The sequence below is a fragment of the Mytilus galloprovincialis genome, chromosome 7 (assembly GCF_965363235.1).
Source record: "Mytilus galloprovincialis chromosome 7, xbMytGall1.hap1.1, whole genome shotgun sequence".
Lineage (NCBI taxonomy): Eukaryota > Metazoa > Mollusca > Bivalvia > Mytilida > Mytilidae > Mytilus > Mytilus galloprovincialis.
The window spans coordinates 24,523,422-24,546,683 of record NC_134844.1 but is presented as its reverse complement, the minus strand read 5'-3'; the positions used below and the strand labels follow the sequence as shown (position 1 = coordinate 24,546,683).

At 31.8% G+C, this 23,262-nt stretch overlaps 1 protein-coding gene across 1 annotated transcript in view; it reads left to right on the top strand.

The window, feature by feature from the left end:
• The window catches only part of LOC143082611 (uncharacterized), a 125,680-nt gene that overhangs the window by 80,626 nt on the left and 21,792 nt on the right, over positions 1-23,262 (top strand). Inside the window, exons 32-47 of the mRNA XM_076258374.1 lie at positions 2,128-2,225; positions 2,658-2,883; positions 3,553-3,675; positions 4,964-5,148; positions 5,795-5,964; positions 7,901-8,154; positions 8,886-9,008; positions 9,628-9,839; positions 10,783-10,939; positions 11,364-11,527; positions 13,527-13,692; positions 14,289-14,614; positions 15,586-15,837; positions 21,022-21,171; positions 22,010-22,114; positions 22,733-22,840. Of these exons, the coding sequence (XP_076114489.1) occupies positions 2,128-2,225; positions 2,658-2,883; positions 3,553-3,675; positions 4,964-5,148; positions 5,795-5,964; positions 7,901-8,154; positions 8,886-9,008; positions 9,628-9,839; positions 10,783-10,939; positions 11,364-11,527; positions 13,527-13,692; positions 14,289-14,614; positions 15,586-15,837; positions 21,022-21,171; positions 22,010-22,114; positions 22,733-22,840 (2,819 nt within the window). The remainder of the gene's footprint in view (positions 1-2,127; positions 2,226-2,657; positions 2,884-3,552; positions 3,676-4,963; positions 5,149-5,794; positions 5,965-7,900; positions 8,155-8,885; positions 9,009-9,627; positions 9,840-10,782; positions 10,940-11,363; positions 11,528-13,526; positions 13,693-14,288; positions 14,615-15,585; positions 15,838-21,021; positions 21,172-22,009; positions 22,115-22,732; positions 22,841-23,262) is intronic.

The window sequence follows — 23,262 nt, the reverse complement described above, 5'->3', positions numbered from 1 at the left end:
AAAGGTAATGAAATTTGGGGGACAATCGGGAATATGTTTGTGGGACAATTGGGAAGTTTAAATGTGGGACAATTGGGAACTGTTTTTATAATGATTAATTTGTTTTTATAGCGTGTTGCAGTTAATCAAAGGTTACTAATCAATGTAACTTATAAAATATGAACAAAATAAGAACAAATAATAATATTTACATATTTTATTTTGCTCATAGTAGGTACAATTGAAGTATCATATAATATAATATGAAGTCTTTAAAAAAAAATATTTTTTTAGTCTAAGATGTATATTTTTTTTAATTATTTTTTATTGGCTTTGAACTAGCAGTCAGTACTGCGAGTACTCTCAGATCTGTACTTAGTGTCTTTGTTGTGGTGATGTCCAAAGCCAGGAACCTGTAAGTCAGTGGTTGTCGTTTGTTGCCGTGTAACATATTTGTTTTTTGTTCATTATTTTGTACATGAATTATGCCATTAGTTTTCTCGTTTTACATTATTCATTTTGGGGCCTTTTGTAGCTAGGTGGTATGGTATTTGCTCATTGTTGAAGGCTGTATGGTGACCTATAGTTGTTAATTTCTGTGTCATTTGGTCTCTTTGGGAGAGTTGTCTCATTGACAATCATACCACTTTATGATATGGTAAAAAATCAACCCAAAAAATCAATTCGGTTTGGCCCCAGATGACTTTTAAAATGTTTCTTTCATTGAAAAAGCTCCAAATTATCTCCCTTTGGTGCAAAAATGCCATTTTTTGGCATTAAATTTGAAATATCTTTTTTAACTCATCGGTGACCTATATTTTTTATTATTGTTTTCATATAAGCTGTACATAAAGTAAATAATAGTAAAATTTAAGCGATTTCTGTAATTAGGTTATTTTCTAATTTCGATATTACCTATATTTCTCCTATTAGTTCAACAGAAAAAAAGGACATTTAACAAAAATGTATGCTTCTTCTGGAGGCAGATTTGAGCTTAAATGAACGGTGACCCCATTTTTTTATTTTATTTTTCTTTTAAGTATATGATAAAGTTCATTTATGAAAAAATATAGCGAAATCCTATATTAGAAAAAAAAATTGATTTATACCCAGGAGCCCCCTTAATCAACGATTAAATTAGTACACTTTTTTTTATCAGGAATTGGCTTGAAACAGATTAAAAATTTTAAAACTATTAATTATAACCACTGATTATAACAAACCATTGTTTATTAGTTTATTTCCCATCAATCATTATGTCTATTTTAGTCATTTGCATTTTTATGAGAATTGAATACATATGTTTGCAATCAAGAAAGAGTTACGTTGAAAAAGTACATTTTCAATGCCCTGTGTTGAAAAATACTTTAAAAATTGATCAAAAGGCACTCTAAAACTTTTAACCTTCAATGCCCTATAACCTCTGTTTCAACTTACAAAATGCCCCATAACAACATTTTTCAATTTTGTTTGTTGACACTTTAAAGTTTTAAGCTGTTGGTCCAGATTTATGTCTTACAAGGATAGTTGGTAACATTTACCAGAAGAATTTTTGCATTTTTTTGTTTTTTTGAAACATGTTCAGAACCGGCAACATAATTTCGATAAGATATAAACTGCAGTTTAAATAAAATTGTACAAATTAAGAGACCCATATTATTTAGTTAGAGCTCATTTTATCTTCATACTGGAAAAGCAAGTTTCCTTCTAAAGACCTGCTGTAAATACAATTTTCAGCAATAGTGCTTTATTAATGTTCATTTTTCCTCACCATACCTTAATATGAAATAATTCAAACTACTCTTCTAATCTTTCCATGAGTGATTTCCATCACTTTGATTTTTTATCATGTTTGTTTTTGTGTTTTATTCATAAATAGAATTGCATACTGATTTTTTAGTCCATATGCATAGCAGTTCAATTTAAATCAGAAGTATTTTACCATATAGAGTTAATACTTTAGAACACATTGACTATGAATAAATGAATAAATAATTTATTTAAATACAACCTGAATTGCCATAATATAATACATATGCTATGAACATTGTTATTTTCAGCCAGCCTTATAGGCTTACGAAGCATGGTCATATAACATTATTATACATGTATAGCTACATTTGACTATATATCTTACATCAATTTTAGGAGGAGGCTATGTTATTCCAGAAGAAGGTATTTTAGTAAATGGAGATTGTGTTGGGTTATCTCCCCTCACAAGTGCATCTGTATATGTAGAACTAGAGGTGAGTGATGTATGGTAATATATACTTAATATTACTCCATCTAGTGAGCTAACACTGTTGTATTTATTTTCAGTTGGAGACTTCTGAAGTGGATACTTTGGTATGCAAGGTTGTCAATATAAAATCAAATAAATTACCAATATTCCAACTACACTTCATAAGAATGCAATTTTATTTAAATGCTTGTCAACATGTTTTACCTCCTAGACATGAGTCATCAGGACAATTTACTCATGGAATAAACTTACCGAAGTTCAAAGCATGGTCCATTGAACTGCACATTACAAGATGTGTTGCTCTGTGTGAGACAAATAGTGCAAAGTAAAATATATCTTAATTGCTTTAAGATTTACAAGATTTATGTCACATTTTCCATAACTATGTTATATTTTTGCTTTACACATGCAGTAGTAACTTTTTATCATATTTCAGGTGGGAGAAACATACCCATTTGAGATTTTCCATGCAGAGAGACATCCTTGTACATCAGAGTTGTTTATTCAGTTTGAGAACGTAGATCTACCAGAGAATGGATCATTACCATTTAACTATCATCTTACTCCCAGGGAAGATCTTCACGTCAATGGAATTGTGGGAGTTTTTAATGTCTGGGATATATTTGCTACAGGTCCGTCATTTCAAGTGGAATTATTATCAGGTAATTTATATTAAAAGTTCTGAGACTGTTCCCACTTTAACAACATTACGATCAAATAACCTACACACAGAATAATTGATGGTTTAATGGATGGCTTAAACTCAATAGTATAACTTTAACTAAATTACTGAACATAGAGGAATTTATGTCTTAACTGTACAATTGGTTAATATTATTGCTTTACTGTAATGAGTAATTCAAAACTAAAAAAAAATCCTTTTTTTTTGTCTCTCTGTCATTTGTTCAAATGGTAATGGTATTCTATTGAACTTTTTTTTTGCTCTCTGAAGGAATTCATTTAGAAATTTATGGAAGTAGTTGGGCATCTTAGAAATGTTCAAAATGGATAGTCAATAATAATTTAAGGTTTGTGATTGTAAGAAAGTGTGTGCATGGTCTCCAGAAGAACTTTTCTAATACAGTCCTAAAAATAGTTTGAACTTTTGTCTAGACGTCTTAGATATAAATATAGAGAAGAATACTATACAATCACAACTGAGAATATTTTTCTATAATGTACAATCACAGAGGTACATTTCATAAAATGTTAAAAGATGCATTTAACAGAACACTTATCTAAAGTGAAACAGAAGTTTGGTCTCAACATTAGATTTTGACATATAAAAGGACATCAAGTCATAATTTGTTTTCATGATCTTTATTTTCCAGGAAATGAAGCAAGACATTTCACTCTTAAGGCAGATACAATAGCCAATAGAAATGCTGCTACTACAGTAACTCCACCTACTTATGAATATGTTTTTGTCAAAGGCACAAATATGTCATATGTCGGTAAGTATTCAACCCTCTCAATATCAGGTTCACCATGTCAGTCTGTCTGTCAAGTTAAACAGCTAGAGTAGGGTGCGCATATTCGCCGGGGACACAATTTCACCGTTTTATAATTTTGAGGTGTAAATACTTTAAAAGATGGCTGAAATGGAAGAAATATGCCGGTAACTTAAATTTTTTAAAACAAATATGATTATTTTTTAAACTTCGACAAAATTGCGCCACTTACCGCAATGGACCAAAAAACGGGCAACGATTTACTGCCAATTTCCTGAATGAAAAACACGATTTGAAAGAAGTATTTCTTAGTAAATCTTTGACTGATTGCCCTAAATTTCAGTTCTGTACACCTTTAAAATGTCTGCTATTGCCATCTTTAATGAAATTGATTTGTAAAATATTGTTTAAAACTGTAGTTTTTTGGGTTTAAATAGATATATAAAAACGGCGAATATGTGTCCCCCATTGACAAAACATCAGGCAAATTCAGACACTCTTTAATCTAACTTTTCAGATGATTATTTTCAAACAAACACGTTTTCAAGCTTAAGAATATTTTGCATTTGAAGTTATCTTCATATAGAAATATCAGTTTACTTCAAATGGCGAAAATGAGCACCCCACTCTAGACATATATTAATGAAAGTTTACACATTTGTAGAACTCTACATGAGGTTTGTTCATATAGCAATATAATCCAGTACTGCATGGACAAGGGGAGATAATTGAAATTACTTACTTTGATATGTACTTATAGTATGGAAATTGAACCCTAAATCTAGATTATTCTCCTTTCATAATTTTTCATAACCAATTGAAATTGAGACTGTAAATTCAGAATTATTGGGTGCATTTATCATTGCGATTTTGTAGTTTTAAGACAAAATTCAATTATTATTTTTGCGATAATGAAGATAATTCTGCTTCATTCATATAAAACAAATCCAAAATGTGAATTTAAATTATTGCAATTTTAATGCAACATATTATATGTGATCTACACCACTGAAACAGTATGTAACTACTTCTGTGAATCAAAATTTTGAAAAAATAGAGTTCCTGTTTTGAAAACACTTTAAATTTCTAACAGAAATTATGTCCAATTTAAAGTATCATAATTCATTTATTTTCTTAAATCTAAAAGTCTTACAATAAGATCCATCCTGCCCCTAGATCAATATCCCATGATATGCATAGACTGTGATTTTGTAATACTTATCCTTGGACCTAGTTTATTAAGATTGTGGACTTCTTACTGTAATACTTAGAAAAAGTCTGTTTATTTCAGAATGTGCCCCCGAAGTTATGATTCCTGAACCAAGCACACCTGGATCAGAAATATTTACTATAAGTACCAGTCAAGTATTGTTGACTTTAGTAACCGAATTAGACTATGAAGTAGAACAGACTTACACTCTTACATTGAGAGTAACAGATACAGGCTCAGGGCTGACTGGTTCCCTTGTCATAAGGGTAAGTATTTCAGAATTATACACTGAATTTGCCTTCTCAGAATCTAATGCATTCTGGGTTTTATTTTTAAAGGGTACAACAAAATGTTTTGATTGGTTTAAAATGTCTTTAACAATGAAAATTCAAACTATAAATTATAACTTTATTTTCATTTTGGTGTACAAACAATAAGATCACCCATAGTCCTTTAAATTATTAAAAGACAAATAAAGACTGTTTAATTGACAACAACACTGAAGTCAACTACAACCTTTTTGGTCCATTATGTCAAACTGTGTCTTTAGGTCCTGAGACAGTATTTCACAGTCACGTTTAAAATGAAACAAAACAGAAGCAATAGATTTACTTACAATATGTATGAGTTTTATGTATTGAACTATTTATACGAAGCAAATGACATAAGCTTTCTAGTATTTTAGGACCTATATGACCAAGAGGGACCCAAAACAATAAGATTATATACTCCTGTATACTCTCGCTTCCGTGCTTCATACAAAATGTACTTCGGTCAACACTTTTACACCCCAATGAAGTTACAAAAAGAAGCATTCAATTCTTAAGTATTAGCTGATTGTTAAGAAAATGTTGTGTCAACTTTTATTTTATTTCTTGGCAAACTAACATTTAAAGAACCTTATTTATACAGGTCATTGTACAAGATGTGAATGACAACTGTCCAAGTTTGACCAGTATATTGTACATCACACCCCGACCTATACTACAGTTAGATCCTCTGTTTAATGTACTGTCACAGGATTCCGACAGTGGGATCAACGCTGAGATACAGGTCTATATATCACCTGTTATGTATGAAAGGTTAGATCAATTACTTTTCAAAATAAAATAAATTGTTGATAGTATCTTAAAATAATGTAAATACTATGATGTTTTAGGACACTGGCCCTTTAAATTTGAACTGCTAATATTATATGATTATCTTCAACAATTTATTCTAATGCACTTGTTTAAACCTTGTCCTTAACCTTGATTAAGCTCAATATTTAATGAAATCAGACCCTTACTTAAGCCTATCTATCACAAACATAAAAGCAATGCCATTATATACTTAAGAAATAATTCTTTCATGCCATGCTCTATGCCCATTTTAACATGGGTAGGCATTATATTTGTTAATATCCGAATACCGAGCGTTAGCGAGGTATTAAATGTTTACAAATATAATGCCTACCCATGTTAAAATGAGCATAGAGCATGACTTGATAGAATTATTTCGATTCTAATTGGAATATTTTGAATGTTGTACTTCAAAGCGGATCTATAGTAGACGCTCGAAATCTCACCATTTTGATTTGATGAACAAAAACGTTATTGAAAAATCAACATTTTTATCAATAAAAAAAGAACAGAAACATTTAATCTTACTTTTAGAATGTTTTTATTTAATTTCCTAGCAAGCAACACCAACAAAAATGTCCATTTTGATCTCTGGTGTTCAAAATTCATCTGACATTGCAATTTTAATTCTGACGTCAATTACGTGCAGCCCATGTTCCATACCTGTCAACTGACCCGTATTCTGCGGGTGTGACCCGAGATTTTCACAATTCTGAGGGATCACCCGGAACACCCGCCGGGTCATTGAAATAACCCGGGAATTCTGAAAATGACCCAATTTCACCCGTATTTCTTAGCCTTGAGATTGATTTCATAAGTAATATTCCCTCGAGAATATTCCTTTGAAATACCGGCAAATTCGTAATTCTTCCATGAACAGGAAGTTCATCTAGCTATGTAAACTGTCAAATTAAGTGACCCATTAAGTGCATGGCTTCACTTGACAGCTTTGATGTCAAACACACTGTTAATTAACACCAATTACCTAAGCTTTAGGTCGTAAATAAATTGCACCATAATTGGTTTCCAAACTGAACTAGAGTTACTTCCCCTTATTTGTCACCATTCCAATTTATTCCTTATATTTACGTTTTATGGGTGAAAAAGATTCATAAAAATATAAAATTCAAATACATATTGAAAAATAACTTTTCATTATTTTTATACCTTTATACAATTTTATAAAAAAAAGTTGAAAATTATTTTTTACATTTATACTTCCTTTAACTGTATTACTATATTTTATCATAGTCTAATTTCCTTGTTAAATGAAGAATAGTATGGTTAAAGGCTACATAGTCAATAGTCTCAAACATTTAAGAATTACATTAGATTCTAGTGTTTTATGATTGTAGTATTTTCTCTCAAAAAGTAAAGCACATAAGACTGAGTTACACAAATTTATAAAAATCTTTAAAAGTGCAATGAAATAATATTTAATAAGATTTAAGATGACTTAACAAAGTGAACATGCATTGATGTTTTGGTATCTTTGATATACATTATAAGAAAATGTACCATAAATACTGAAATTCAGCTCGAAAAGTTCGTACGCGTTATGACCTGAGATTTGATTCTTCAATGCAGGTCATGACCTGCATTTTCCACGTCACAGGTTGACAGGTATGATGTTCTATTCAAATTAGAACATGGCTTTGTACCCAAAGCTAAAGAAGAACGTCATATTAGAATAGAGATTAATTGTCAGCATTATTAGAATTTGAATTTTCTTGTTAAGAAAGGATTCTGATTATAAAAAACTATTGATCAGACTCAACTATCACTTTTCACTTACATTCACTTTGCATGGATTTTTAAAAGAAATGATGCAGAAGTAGTGATGCTATAAAAGATATAAAATATTGTTCTGTAAAATAATGGTGCTTACCTTTTTCAGTCCACCAGTTGATTACACTTACATATCTGATATCAGACGTCAGGTGTACAATGGAAGCACAGAACTTACGTTAGAGATAATTGGAATAGATCAGGGGACACCACCCAGGGGTAGTGCTGTCAACGTTACAGTCAATATCAGTAACACATGTCTGATAGATGAGTTATTGGACAGAACCAATATGTTATTCACAGTAAACCAATCGTCTGGTGATGTCTACCTCAGAATACCAGGGTACTGGGTCATTAATTACAGTAAGTTTTACTCCACAAGTTGTATCAATTTTTGTTTAGTACAGCACTGCAAATACAATTTCCTTTTTAAATTTTAATAACAATTTTGGTTTTAAAAGAGTGTCAGTTACTTATGCTTATCCTTTGGTACACTTATAAAGAATTTTTATTTACTGTAAAGTGAAAAAAGTGAAAAATAGGTTAGAAAGCGATTTTTAAAATTTACAATGATACATGTACTATCAATAGATTTTTTCAAAATGGATATCATTTGCATGTATTATCTCAACATACATTTTATAGCCTCAGGTTTGTCAGTGGCTATTCAATGATAATAATATAGAAACTTTAAATCTAATAGCTATATAGTCTACCTTTAAACCTTATGTACATATTATTGTACTTTTATACCCCATTTATGGGCAATATGTTTTCTGGTCTGCACGTCCATTTGTCTGTTCATCTGTCTGTCCATTTGTATGTTAGTCCATCTGTCCTGCTTTAGGTTAAAGTTCTTGGTAGAGGTAGTTTTTGATAAAGTTGAAGTCCAATCAACTTGAAACTTAGTACATATGTTTCCTATGATATGATCTATCTAATTTTAATGCCAAATTAGAGAGTGTTTACCTGATTTTTACGGTCCATTGAACAAAGAAAATGATAGTGCAGATTGGGGATTTGTGTACTAGGGACACATTCTTGTTGATTGTGTTCACATGTGTTACAGTTATATACCATTCATCTATTTTTAGCCTGCACAGATTATATTGGTATATATAATGGTTTAGTACGAGATGACCAAATGACAGCATCATCATCCAGGAGTAAACTGACCCTTCCAGACAGAGCAAGATTGGAAAATAATGCATCTGATCGTAAGTCACATAGAAAACTTTCAAGCCATAATTAGATGTTTAAAATTCTGCTTTGAAAATTGGAGTGAAAAAAAACCATAAATTAAAATAACAAACCAAAACAACAAAAATTGCAAAAACTACTTGGTATTACTGCACACAACATTTTATAAACCACCAACTTATAACTAAAAAAAACAGACAAATATAGAAAACACCAAACACCAAAAGAATCAAAAGTGTGTATTTTGACATCAAGTTGGTCAGCAAGAGTCAGATTAATATGTCAGTACATGGTGTAAACAGCTGCTACTGTGGAAACTAGCTTGTTAAAAGTCTGACTCAGCAGCATGACTTAAATTCATATCCCATTCAACATATTTTTGTCCTAATATGCATGTAATATTATCACTGGACATCAATTTATCAATTTATATAATACATATGTTCTTTTACCATCGACTAATTACACATTGTCATGAATATGACAGTTGTTTTGACTTCTTTTGATTTGTTTGAGCTTTTGATTATGCCATGTGATCAGGGCCTTTCTGTTTTGAATTTTCCTTGGAGTTCGGTATTTTGTTAATTTTGTTATTTTTGTTCAATATCCTCCATTATCAATTGTTCTATATTATAGCTGTGTTTGGTCCTCTTGCTGGAGGTTGGGTAGCAGGTACCAATGACCTTGACCAATACATAGAGGTCAACATGGAAGAATTCTATCAGATTAAACAGATACATTTACAAGGTCAGCAAGATGAAGCTAATTGGGTGACAGCATTCAGACTTTATTATGTTGATAATACAACAGGAAACTGGACACTTTACAAAAATGATGTGGGGGAATTTGTAAGTAAACTTGTTTTAATTAACAGTATCAGAAAAAAAACATTTGGTCACTATTAATAGATAATATTATATGGATTTTGTCAATTTTACACCCCTAACAACACGAGACACCAATATAATCCAGAGAGCTCATCTTGAGGTACAATTTTAGTCAATTTGGTTGTCATTTGTTTATGTGTGACATAAATGTTTTTCTTTCATTTTTTTATACAAATAAGGCCGTTAGTTTTCTCGTTTGAAATGTTTTACATTGTCATATCAGGTCTTTTATAGCTGACTATACGGTATGAGCTTTGCTCATTGTTGAAGGCCCTACAGTGACCTATAGTTGTTAATGTCTGTGTCATTTTGGTCTCTTGTGGACAGTTGTCACATTGGCAATCATACCACATCTTATTTTTTATATTAGATGCAGTATTATATTCAAAAACCCATTTCATTTACACTGTATTGTATATCTTTAATGGATATTTTTATCTGAAATAATTTAATACAAATTAAGGAACATGTTAGAGACTTTGTAACAGTGACTGACATTAATGTACTGGATATACAATTTACTTGTTTTTACTTGTATTGAGTATTTAGACAAACCTGTATATAAAGTTAACTCTTGGGATGACCATAGAAAACTGACCTGACAATAGAGATGTTTGATTTGAGGGCACAATTTTATAGGTATTAATACAGCATGAAAAGAAGGTGACCTTCCAAGACAGGCCTGGCTTAAAAGAGTTGACCTTTATTGCATATAACAAGTTATGGTACTATCAGTATTTATAATAAGAACAGTATGTTAAAAGAAATCCTCTTCATCTGAAGTTTAAGCAAAAAGCATTGAATATTCTCTTAGAAATAATGAACAACTTGCATGTTAAGGATGCATATTTGAAATCCATCATTTACATAGATATCAAAACAAATAATTTATTTCTAATTTTAGATATTTCTGGGTAATAATGACCAGAAATCTATAAGGACTACAGATCTTGTTCCACCTATTGTATCTCAGTATATCCGAATTAACCCCAGGAATTGGACAAATAACATAGGATTAAGAATGGAGCTGTCAGGATGTCCCCTTGCACTACAGTATTATTGTAAGCTGGAATTGTTCGCTTTAGAAGTTTCTTACTATGAGATGTAATCATTTTTTTTATTCTAAAGGCCAAATTAAAACAGTATATGACAGCTTATTTTTTAAAGGATGAGTAAATATTAAAAAGATGTGGTATACTTACAAAAGAGACATCCATTCATAAAGATGACTGGACAAGAAATGTGAATGAGAGATATTTTTCTATGAAAATCAAATAAGATTAAATTATATTTTTTTTAAATTTACATGTGTCAATTTTCAGTATAAATTCAGTAAACAATTCATTAAAGAAATGACAAAAGCCAACATCAGCCATCTGGTATTTTAGGTTTTAATTTCTTTTAAGAAGTAAAATAATTGTATATTTGATTTTAAAAAGCATTTACCAACTTTTATCTTCTCTGATTTCCCCCCAATATTTACAGATGATACAAGCTGTGAAAGGTGTTATACATCTTCATATTGTCTGGGAGATGGAGAAACACATATGTGTGGACGATGTGAGAATGGAACTGACCCATGTGATAGAAGTCCTTCAGAACATTCATTTGGTGCACAATCTGAGTGTTCACCTTGTCTGGATGGTTGGGTAGGTATTAATATTTATATGAATACATTGAGGCATGGTGTATATAAATTTATCGTCCTTCCCTACCCCTATATCACCCTGCTCTGTCGCTCAGTAATTCTCGTATCAAGACTTCAAAACGAGACCAGGCATTATAAGGGACGTAAATATGTGAGAGTAGAAGTTGTCAGCGACATCACAATGCGAGAGGAGACGTTATCAAGCTTGCTTTTGTCAAGCGTAAAATTGTCTTAGGGAGAGGAAAAAAGACCATTAATAAAACGATTAACAGATAATCGGGTTTTTTACGTATAGATATCGTAAAATATCAGCCGCTCGACACAATGTGAAACTTTTTAGCTCGTTCTCTACGCTCACTCCCCAAAAAGGTTCAAATTGTGGCTCGCGGCTGATATTTTATGATATCAATGTGTAGAAAACCCGATAATCTGTACATATCAATGAGATAGCAAAAAATGGACACAAAAACCAAAAAACATCTAATTTAGATTGTTAAAATTGTTCAGTCCATTGAATAGGAATCATTTGGTACTCAAGGTCATTTGGGAAAATATTAATAATGATAAATAAAATTGAGAATGGAAATGGGGAATGTGTCGAAGAGACAACAACCCGACCAAATAAAAAACAACAGCAGAGGGTCACCAACAGGTCTTCAATGTAGCGAGAAATTCCCGCACCCGGAGGCGTCCTTCAGCTGGCCCCTAAACAAATATATACTAGTCCAGTGATAATGAACGCCATACTAATTTCAAAATTGTACACAAGAAACTAAAATTAAAATAATACAAGACTAACAAAGGCCAGAGGCTCCTGACTTGGGACAGGCGCAAAAATGTGGCGGGGTTAAACATGTTTGTGAGATCTCAACCCTCCCCCTATACCTCTAACCAATGTAGAAAAGTAAATGCATAACAATACGCACATTAAAACTCAGTTCAAGAGAAGTCCGAGTCTGATGTCAGAAGATGTAACCAAAGAAAATAAACAAAATGACAATAATACATAAATAACAACAGACTACTAGCAGTTAACTGACATGCCAGCTCCAGACTTCAATTAAACTGACTGAAAGATTATGATTTCATCATATGAACATCAGGCACAATCCTTCCCGTTAGGGGTTTAGTATCATACCATCATAACATATATGAGAAGAACATAACCCGTGTCATGCCAACAACGGTTTTTAGAATAAATGTGTTTAGTTCCGATGCAAAGACCTTATCAGTGACTCAATATTAACGCCAAAATATGCAATCTTTAATGACTTGACAACAATATCGTAATTATATCCCTTCTTAATAAGTCTATTCAAAGGTTTTGTAAGTTTCTGAGGTGAATACTGACACCTTTGTGCTTTATAAAGAATATTTCCATAAAAAATTGGATGTGAAATACCTGAACGTATTAGAAGTCTGCATGTTGAGCTATATTTACGAATGATGTCTTTATACCGATGATAAAATTTAGTAAATGTTTTGACTAGTTTGTGATATTGAAAACCCTGGTGTAATAATTTTTCAGTAATACATAAATTTCTCTCGTTAAAATCTAAAACATTGTTACATACACAAGCGAATCGTACAAGTTGAGATATATAAACACCGTAAGATGGTGACAAGGGAACGTCACCATCTAAAAACGGATAATTAACGATAGGAAATGAAAAATCATCCCTTTTATCATAAATTTTAGTATTCATAAAGAAGATATTATGACAAAAAATAAACAACTAGATATCATGTGATGTTCAAGGATTTGGGATAGGAACATACTTTGTATGGAAGGTTATACCTTAACATATGATAATAATACATATGTTCTAGGATTACATATGTGTTATATTTTGTAGAAATATGAGGATAGTTAAATTTAACCATGTGATTGTTTTATATATCCTAGGATTTAAAAGTATGTTATATTTTGTACATATTGACTAGTATATCTAAGGGATCATTGTAATATGTCTTTGTATGTAATGTGTAATATTTTGTAGATATGTAAGGATGGTTACGCCACACCATGTGCTAATTATACATATGTATTGGGATGTAATGATACATACTGCCCTGACACATGTACACTGTGTGAGCCAGGATATGCTTGTAGAGGTGGACAGAGATACATCTGTCTTCCAGGAACCTATTCTAAGGGCAGTGATGGTAAGGGTATACAATATATGAGAATCAAATTTCGAATTTATGAATGAACTTCCCACTAGTTGAACTAGGCTAATTTTGGGGAAACATGTCATAGGACAGTTGACATCAAGTTAAGAAAAATGCTTTTGATGTCAAATTTTTCTGGGGAAAAAAACCATTTGGAAGATCATGAATTTAAATCATTTAAAGTAAAATTATCATTTATAGATTCACTTTAAGTTGTTCAGTTATAATTTAGATACAAAGTCTCTACTCAAGACATATTTGTCGATTAGTAGGCAGAGGAAGATTTTGTTTCTACCCTGTGTTTTTCTTGTGTAAAATTTAATCATTGGAAAGAACAATATAATGTTAAAACTACCAATTTGTATGACATCATAAATAGTTTGCTACCTATCATTGGCCTTGAAATAATCTGTTAATCTGACTTAATCATGCAAGACATCTTAACCCTTACCAAATGTCTTCATTTATTGAGAACACTATCTATTTATATTGTTAGTTTAAAATCACATCAATGCTGCAGAAACAAAAAAATCTAAAGGCAATACTCATAAGTTTGATAAAAATAATCTTTTGTTTTATATTTTCATCAGAATTTTGCACCATATGTACAGAAGGCTTATATCAGGATGAGATGGGCCAATCAGAATGTAAAAAATGTCCAGCTGGTTACTATAGTAGCAAGTCAAAAGACCGCTGTAATGCCTGTGATGTTGGATCCTATAGTCTTGGTGACGGGAAAGTAGGATGTATTGCCTGTACTAGTACTACAGAATGTCCTTGTATGGGAAATACAGCCTGTTTTGAAGCTGGGGGTAATAGCGCGGGATGTATTAACAAAGGAGCAGGGAGTTATGAGTGTCTGGACTGTCCAGCAGGATTTATTGGTGATGGAGTGACCTGTGCTGATATAGATGAGGTATTACATGTTTTATGTGACTTTTAGTTTGTGTGATATGGTATCTGTTTTTTTTCACTTTTTTGTGCTTATTAACTGTTTGTAATTATGTCATTCAGAAGAATAACAAACAAAAGTATTCTTGTGACCAAAAGGATGAAGAATTGTTATTTGCATTATATCCAATTACAAAAGTATGCAGCAAAATTAATAAGAATAATTGAAATAATAAGTTTAAAGTCTGAAGAGTATTAGACTTAAAAATTTGTGTCGCTCAGTCTATAGTTTTCTATGTTGTGTTTTGTGTACTATTGTTTATCTGTTGGGTCCTTTTCTTTTTTAGCCATGGCGTTGTCAGCATACCTGCCAACTTTTCAGAATGCCCATGGGGGTTTTGCGTGCAAGATGGCTGTCAGAGTCCTAAAAAAAACTTCAAAGGGGCATTCAAATACATTTTAATGTTGTTTTTTGGCTTCTTCACACTTTAATAAGCCTAATGGCATTGTAAAATTAATTGTTTTGTTTAAAATTGTGGACAAAATTGCTCTTTCAAAATTTCGATTTGGGAGCCTCCATGGGGGAAATCCCCCGCAAATAGTGACAGTTGGCAGGTATGGTTGTCAGTTTATTTTCGACTTATGATTTTGATTGTCCCTCATGTATCTTTCGCCTCTCTTTTAGAATTTATTTAGTGTCTCCACTAACCAATATTGATAGTGTAATTCAAATGGTACATCTATGAAAAAAACTTGTGAGCTATATGTTAATATGTTGGTATGTTTTTGGGTGTTTTTTTATGTTGTTTTTTTTTATTAATTCTATGGGGGCCTCATTCTATCTTTAATAGTGCTGAATGAAAAATGACATAAAATCTTTAGGGTATTGGTTATATTTGACCGCCAATTTACAAGCCACATTACACTTTACTATTTCATGCAAAATAATGATGTTTTGTTTGAATATTTGCTTACTGCTTTTATCATCTTTTGTAGTGTTCATTACATCATCCTTGTTGGAACACATCAGCCTGTATTAACACAGTGCCTGGTTACCAGTGTCTAGCATGCCCATATGGATATACTGGTACCTATGAAGATGGACTGGCTTGGAATAACACAGTTCGAGTGTTTGAGCTAATGAACCAAGAGTTAGCTCCCCTTCAGGACCAGATTTGTGTTGACATTAATGAATGTCTGACAGATAACGGAAGATGTGATCCATTGTCTCCATGTGTTAATACTATAGTAAGTAAAACACAGAATTTTCCGTCATTTAATCACGTTCACCAAACAATCTCCAATTAAAAAAACCCCAAATATTGTAGTCAACATTGTTCTGACATATGATTACATATATGGAAAGGAGACCCAATAATTTCTCCCATTACTGCAATGCAACTTAATCCAAATTAAGGGGCAGATTTTTATCTCTATATAAGACTGCAAAATCTTGGTTACTATTAATATTTCATACTTGTATTTCCCTAAATGATTTGTTGGAGGATAATGACTGACATTTAAGAGAGCAATACTGTTTTGAGTATTACCGGTAATAGTGTCATTTTATTAACTTCCAGGTTAAAATCAAAAACGAAATTTACACCATTTGCAAAGACAATCATTCACCCTATATATTTCAAAATACTTCAAACTTATTTGAAAGTTTAATCAATACCCTTTACATATACTTAGATTTAAACATCTTTACATAATTTTAGTCTCAGTAAGTAACTGAACTAGTATTCTGTAACTTGAATCTTATTCCTGTCGTATCAGATAATGATCTAAAAAAGAAGGTCACCCCTTCACACAAAAAAAATATGGAACATTTTTGGTCAAAATTCAACTTTGACCGAAGACAGCTCAAAGTGATTTTTAAAGGCAGTGCTTTAAGGCCTGACTTTCAAGTCATGAGGTTCATCTTTCCTTACGCAAATCTTTGCTGGGGGTCATTTTGCAAGAAATAGATCCGGAAATGTTTAAATTTCTCCTCTACTTTTTGTGGTATGTATTGGTTTTTGTTCCTTTCATTTACATTGGGAAATAAAGAAACGATCAGTGTGTATTGTTCGTTTTAAAAATCTGTTTATTAATGTGTCTTTTGCATTATAAGCAGTCAATCTGATTACAAACTATCATTATTCGAATTCCGTGTGGAAAGAGGTCCGTTCAATTTCGAGTACTATTTGCGATCTAAAGATATTTTAAAATCATTTCACTCGTTGATATAACATGATATTATAATTAAAAGTCGATTGACCGTTAATTATATTGCATAATATACAATTTAAAGTATTTCTGTACGTGAAGCCGTATGACGTTATAGTTATTTCGGTCTCAGTTATGTAAAATATGAAATTATCGTTCCTGAATAGGGTTCCACTAATTAAAGACAAGAAGCGTCAAAAAGTGATAAGAAGCGACAATAAAATTAAAATAGCGATAAGAAGCGACAATATAATTAATTTAGCGAGAAGAAGCGTCAAGAAGACTATATAGCGACTATACATAAATAAAAAAAATGTCATTGCAACAACTTATTCCCCATAGATATTAAAAAAAACATGCATTATTTTTTATTATAGGGGCGGTTATAAAACATTTTTTATATTACTGTACATTGATAGATAAAAATATGTTTTTATTAAGAAGAAAGGGATTAGTTTTTATTAGATATAAAAAAAAATATATTTTTTGCACACGCTAAAAATTGGCCATCAAAACAAAAAAAATTCAATTTCCTTTTAAAGAATTTATTGAATCAAAACCATGCAATATCATTTCCTTTCTAACAGTGAAATTCTTCTTTTTCATAGGGACACATTTGATAGGTGTAGCTTCACCCTATCACATCAAATGAGAATAGCCTCGTGAGAGAATTACGATTCGCTTGTCCCTTGTTAGTTATTGTCGCTTCGTCACTAAATTAAACTTCTTGTCGCTGTTTGTCTCTAAAATTCTTCTTGTCTCTTATTAGTGAGACCAGTCAGTTCCGTCCTTAACTTCCGTTTTTGCACTGCAAAACAATCACACAATTAACGATGCCTAGTCCTTGTTGGTGTGTACCTGAGTGTCATTTAAGAGGAGGACTTGCATTTCTAAATGACTCAATAAGAAGGAAAAGTTGGATCAACGCCATGGCTCAAACGTAGATTGTCATGTGCGATGCAATCGTAGAACCCATATCAATCAGCTGTTGTTTGCAAGGCACATTTTACTGAAAACGACTACGTTCAGGAAACTATTCATGGTAAAACTTTATTTTCTTTAAGAAATATATACTGTTATTTATATAATCGCCATGCAAGTAAACCAAAGTCTGTTTGTAACCGCAATTACCGTTTTAGAATAAAAAGGGGGGTGAATTCAAGACGTCATAACTTTTGGGATTACGATTCAATATCATCTGTTTGACATTTTTTGGTTAATACTACAATTGTATGGTTTTTCTACAAGAGATATATTATACTGATAATTATTTTAGCAGTAATTATGTAAATTTCGGTTGTAATGACAAGAATTCATGAGCTATGCCTCGGGCTTTCTTGAAAAATATCAATGACAATGTAAACAGGAACAAAACATTGACATGAATGATGCTCTCCACCTATGTTATAGTTATTTAGGACTTGTCTACTGCCATGCATTCCCTTCCTATTTTCATGCACCATTTGTAAGCAAGAAACTGAATGGTTTACAAAATTAAAAATCAGGACGGTGTCCCGTTAAACCAAAAGAACTAAACTGGATGAATATTGTAGGAGAAATCTAGAGGAAAGTTTTGATTTGTGAAATTGGTTTTCCTGAACAGATGTACATTCATCCTGCAGGAAAGATTTATAACTGTCCACCACCAACTGACGAGCTAATGTTGAGCTTCACAGATGGAATTACTCAAACACCATAAATGCCTATGTTTTCAGCACAGATTTCACAAATCATACCACAGCTGTGCATTTTTATGCCCCACCTATGATAGTATGGGGGCATTATGTTTTCTGGTCTGTGCGTCCGTTCGTCTGTTCGTCCGTTCGTCCGTTCGTCCGTCCGTCTGTCCCTCTTCAGGTTAAAGTTTTTGGTCAAGGTAGTTTTTGATGAAGTTGAAGTCCAATCGACTCCAAACTTGGTACACATGTTCCCTATGATATGATCTTTTTAATTTTAATGCCAAATTAGAGTTTTTACCCCAATGTCACGGTCCACTGAACATGGAAAATGATAGTGCGAGTGGGGCATTCGTGTACTGGGGACACATTCTTGTTTATACCTGTTAAGAGTCGAAAACTAAATATTACAATAAACATATATTGTGTCATTTTAGAACTTATATTTTTCCAAAGGATGCATGAATGAAAGTAGTGAAATTCATTTTGCTTTGATATATAGATTTGAATTACAATTGTTCATGTTATTGTAATGCATATAAAAATAAGGAGATGTGGCACAATGTAAATATATGATATTCTGTGAGTTTATCAAACTAAAGGGGATAAGAAATGGGTATAAGCAGTTACAGGACTGTACTACTGTACAATCTCCAACAATGAGAAAAACTCATACTGTAAAGAGAATTTCATATTTACAAGTAAGTTTTGTTTTTGCATTGAATAATTTTCTTCTATTGTCTTAAAAGCAAATATGGGACGTGGTTAAAATGCTAATGAGACAGCTTTTATGGCCACCAGATGTCATTGTTACCTTGATTAAAAACTCTTTTTTAGCTCACCTGACCTGACTCATCACTTGGTTTCGTCGTCCATAAACTTTTACAAAAAATCTTCTCTGAAACTACTGTGCCAAATTTAACCAAACTTAGTCAAAATCATCATTGCGGTCAACCAACCGAGATGGCCACTATGGCCAAAAATAGAACATACAGGTAAAATGTAGATTTTGGCTTATAACTCTGAAACCAAAGCATTTAGAGCAAATCTGACATGGGTGAAATTGTCTCTTCAGTGAAGATCTATCTGCCCAGGAATTTTCAGACAAATCTGACAACCCGTTGATGGATTGCTGCCCCCAAATTAGTAATTTGAAGGAAATTTTGCAGAGTTTGGTTATTATCTTAAATATTATTATAGATAGAGATAAACTGTAAACAGCAATAATGTTCTGCAAAGTAAGATCTACAAATAAGTCAATATGACCAAAATTTTTAGTTGACCCCTTAAAGAGTTATTGCCCTTTATAGTCAATTTTTAACAATTTTCATAAATTTTTGTATTTTTTGTTAATTTTTAAAAAATATTTTCAACTGTAAATACTGGGCCATGTTTATTATAGATAGAGATAATTGTAGCACCAAGAATATTCAGTAAAGAAAGATCTATAAACACATCCCCATCATCAAAAACACAATTTTGTCATTTTATATGTGTCTGTTGTTTAATATGCACATAGACCGTCCAAGGTGAGCGACACAGGCTCTTGAGAGTCTCTAAGTCATTAATACAGGTAGATAACTTTATCATGTTTATACTGAAAAATAATTTTGCTTGGAGGGAGAATTTTAAAAAAGTTCTGTCTTCAAAAGAGTTGACATGTTACTACATTTGTATGTACATTAACCATTATGTTACTTGATGTTCTAGCAATACACACAGAACGGAGACTAGTCAATCTTTGTGAATTATTTTTCATAGGATAGGAGTAATTGAATATGTGTATATAATCAATAATTAAAAATAGTTTTATTTACATTAAAAAGGAAAAGTTCTTATGTCTTAAAAATGCATTTCATGGCGAGGTACAGAAAATATACTGTAAACAGTAGACTATAGATATAGGTGAACTAGGTACAAGAGAACTCCAAATCTTAAATACTACAAACCACCTCTGTTCTATGGAAGATAATGATATAACTGGACTAGAAATACACACAACCTGTAATTAACTGCCTTTACAGCGCTTTCGCGCTTTGATTCTTCAAGCAATGCCACTTTTCAGCTCTATGATAACTTTTTGATGAAGGACATGTTGTACAAGAATTGTCAAAATCATTTGTATAGTATTATAAGCACCAAAGATTTAGACTTTAGCGTCTGAGATAAGCAAATATATATAAAATGAGACATATTTGATGTATGTATACAGTGGCTTAAATATTTATTACTATTCTACTTCAACCAATAAAATAAGGAATCAGTCTTCAACAACAAATAGATGACTTTGTCAATATGTCAAGCTCTAAATTGCACATGGTCTCATAATGTTGTTAATTTTTTTAAATCATGACTATCCAATCTGCTACAAACATCAGCATCCTAGATATAAAAAAGAAATTAAAATATACCAAATAGGAGGTAATGAACACCAGATGAGTGTAGGTTACATTTGAAAAAAAGATGTTTCCATAATGACCTTTTGTTGATGTTAGATTCTAACACACTTAGACAGATAATTAACAGTGGTAACTTATTTTAACAGGGTAGTTACTACTGTGGGTTTTGTGCAGAAGGGTATGCTGGTATACCAAGTATTAACTGTTACTCTTCAAACTACTGTCAGACTGGACAACATACCTGTTCACAGTATGCTACCTGTATTCACCTTGGACCAGGAGAATATTCTTGTGAGGTTTGTATTGTGTTGTGTTGGCACTCATTTTGACCAATTGATGATGTTTAAGAATTATCTGAGCATGCTACTTTTTTATGGCCCTGCAATTAAGTTGTCGATGCCATATAGTTTTACCCTTATCTGAAATTCGGAAATTCAGTAATTCCATTATTCTGTCATTCCGCAACAAACCATTATACAGAGTTTTTTTCTAAACGCCTTCAGATATTGGGTTGATTTTTGATATGTAAGTTAACCATGATGAGTTACAGATCAAGTTTAAGTTTTGTTCCGCTCTGCTAATTTTTGCTGAAATTACGGCCTTTGGACTTTGATAAATTGTTGAAAATCACAGTTATACGAACTTTTTTTCTATACGCCTCCAGATGTGAGACTACCATCATGTTTGTGTCCACATGTGTTATTCAAATTGTAGATTTTTCAACTTTTGGGAGGGCCATTCATGTTGCTGTGACACATCTAGTTTTTACTCAGACCAATAACATATACCTTTTAAAATTAAAACTGTCACAAAAACTTATATATAAAATTTGAAAAGAAAATACATTTGTGTAAAGTAACAACTAGTAATGCAGAAAGAAAAAGAACAAACAAGTTCACAAAGCACCCAAAACATTTAAATGTAACAAGACCTAAGATTCCTTAAATTGTGGCAGCTGTTTGTTTTAATTAGTTCAAATTGAGGTGCACTCATATTCCATTGCTTTGTATTTAAACTTAAGCATTTTTCATCAGAAAAAATAAAGAATAAAGGATAAGAATAAAAACATATACAGAGTTGACTGCTAGTTTGCTATGATAAGCTTTTGACTATAAAATATATATTTTGTTACAGTGTAACATTGGATATACAGGTACTGGAAAATACTGTGGTTTAGATTCCGATTTAGATGGCCACCCAGACATAACATTACCATGTACAGACTGGGGTTGTTATCGGGTATGTATGAATGGTTTCTGAGGTCATATTATTCTTAAGATTATACATTTAATGTCATTGAGGAACAAAAGAATTAATCAGTCTTTTATAATTTTTTATGCTTATATGCTATTATTTTTTTCACAGAATTACCAAAGGTGAAAAAAAATCATGCAACAATCACAGGTGAAAATGTCTGTGTATTTGATATATAAAAGAAAATTTATAAAAAGGAACACAGTGAGGAGCTGTGATTTTTGATTTTTTTTGTCTTCTTACTTCTTCTGTGATAGTCCTTTCTGATTAATTGTAATTATATTCAATATCATTTGGAAGGACTTACTAGAATAGCCCTGTTCCTTTGATATCATTTCTAAATACAATTATGAAAGTATGAATAATGGTATTTCTTCTCAAAACTTAAGCAAACTTTCAATTAGGAAAGCTATATGTTTATAAAATTGAGAATGTGTCAAGGAGATATCAACCCGACTGAAGAGAAGAAACAGCCTACAGCTACCAATGGGTCTTCAACACTGAGAAAATCTTGCACCCAAAGTTGAAATCAGCTTTTAAACAAATATGTATACTAGTTTATTGAAAATGAATGTCACACTAACTCTAAAATGTTTATTACAGGATAATTGTCGGATGAAACCAAATTGTGGACAAGAAGATGCTGACGGAGACAGAATTGGTGATGATTGTGATAACGACTCTGATAATGATGGCACCATTGATACTTTAGTAAGTCTTATTATTGAAGGTAAACGAATAACTGATGGCTACAATAATGATTCAGATAACAATTGTATCTTTTGTAGGTATTATTAGTAGCTGTGGTTAGTAACAATGAAATGTTGTAAGCGTTCAACAATTATGGCTTGACAGTCATACCAAATTTTAAATTACAGTCGACTCTCGTTATGTCGAAGTCAGCCGGACCATAGAAATATTTCGAGATACACTTAGTTCGACTCAAACGAACACCGGAAGTTCGACAATCTAAGGGACACAACTGTTGCTTAGCTTGGTAAAGCTAAAATAAATCCGAGTGAATATGGCAAGGGGGTCGATATTCTAGTATCAGATCGATGTAATTGTATGTCACAGTCTTTAATTATTATAATGACTTTTATTTTTACTTATTCAATTGTTTCAATAAAAAA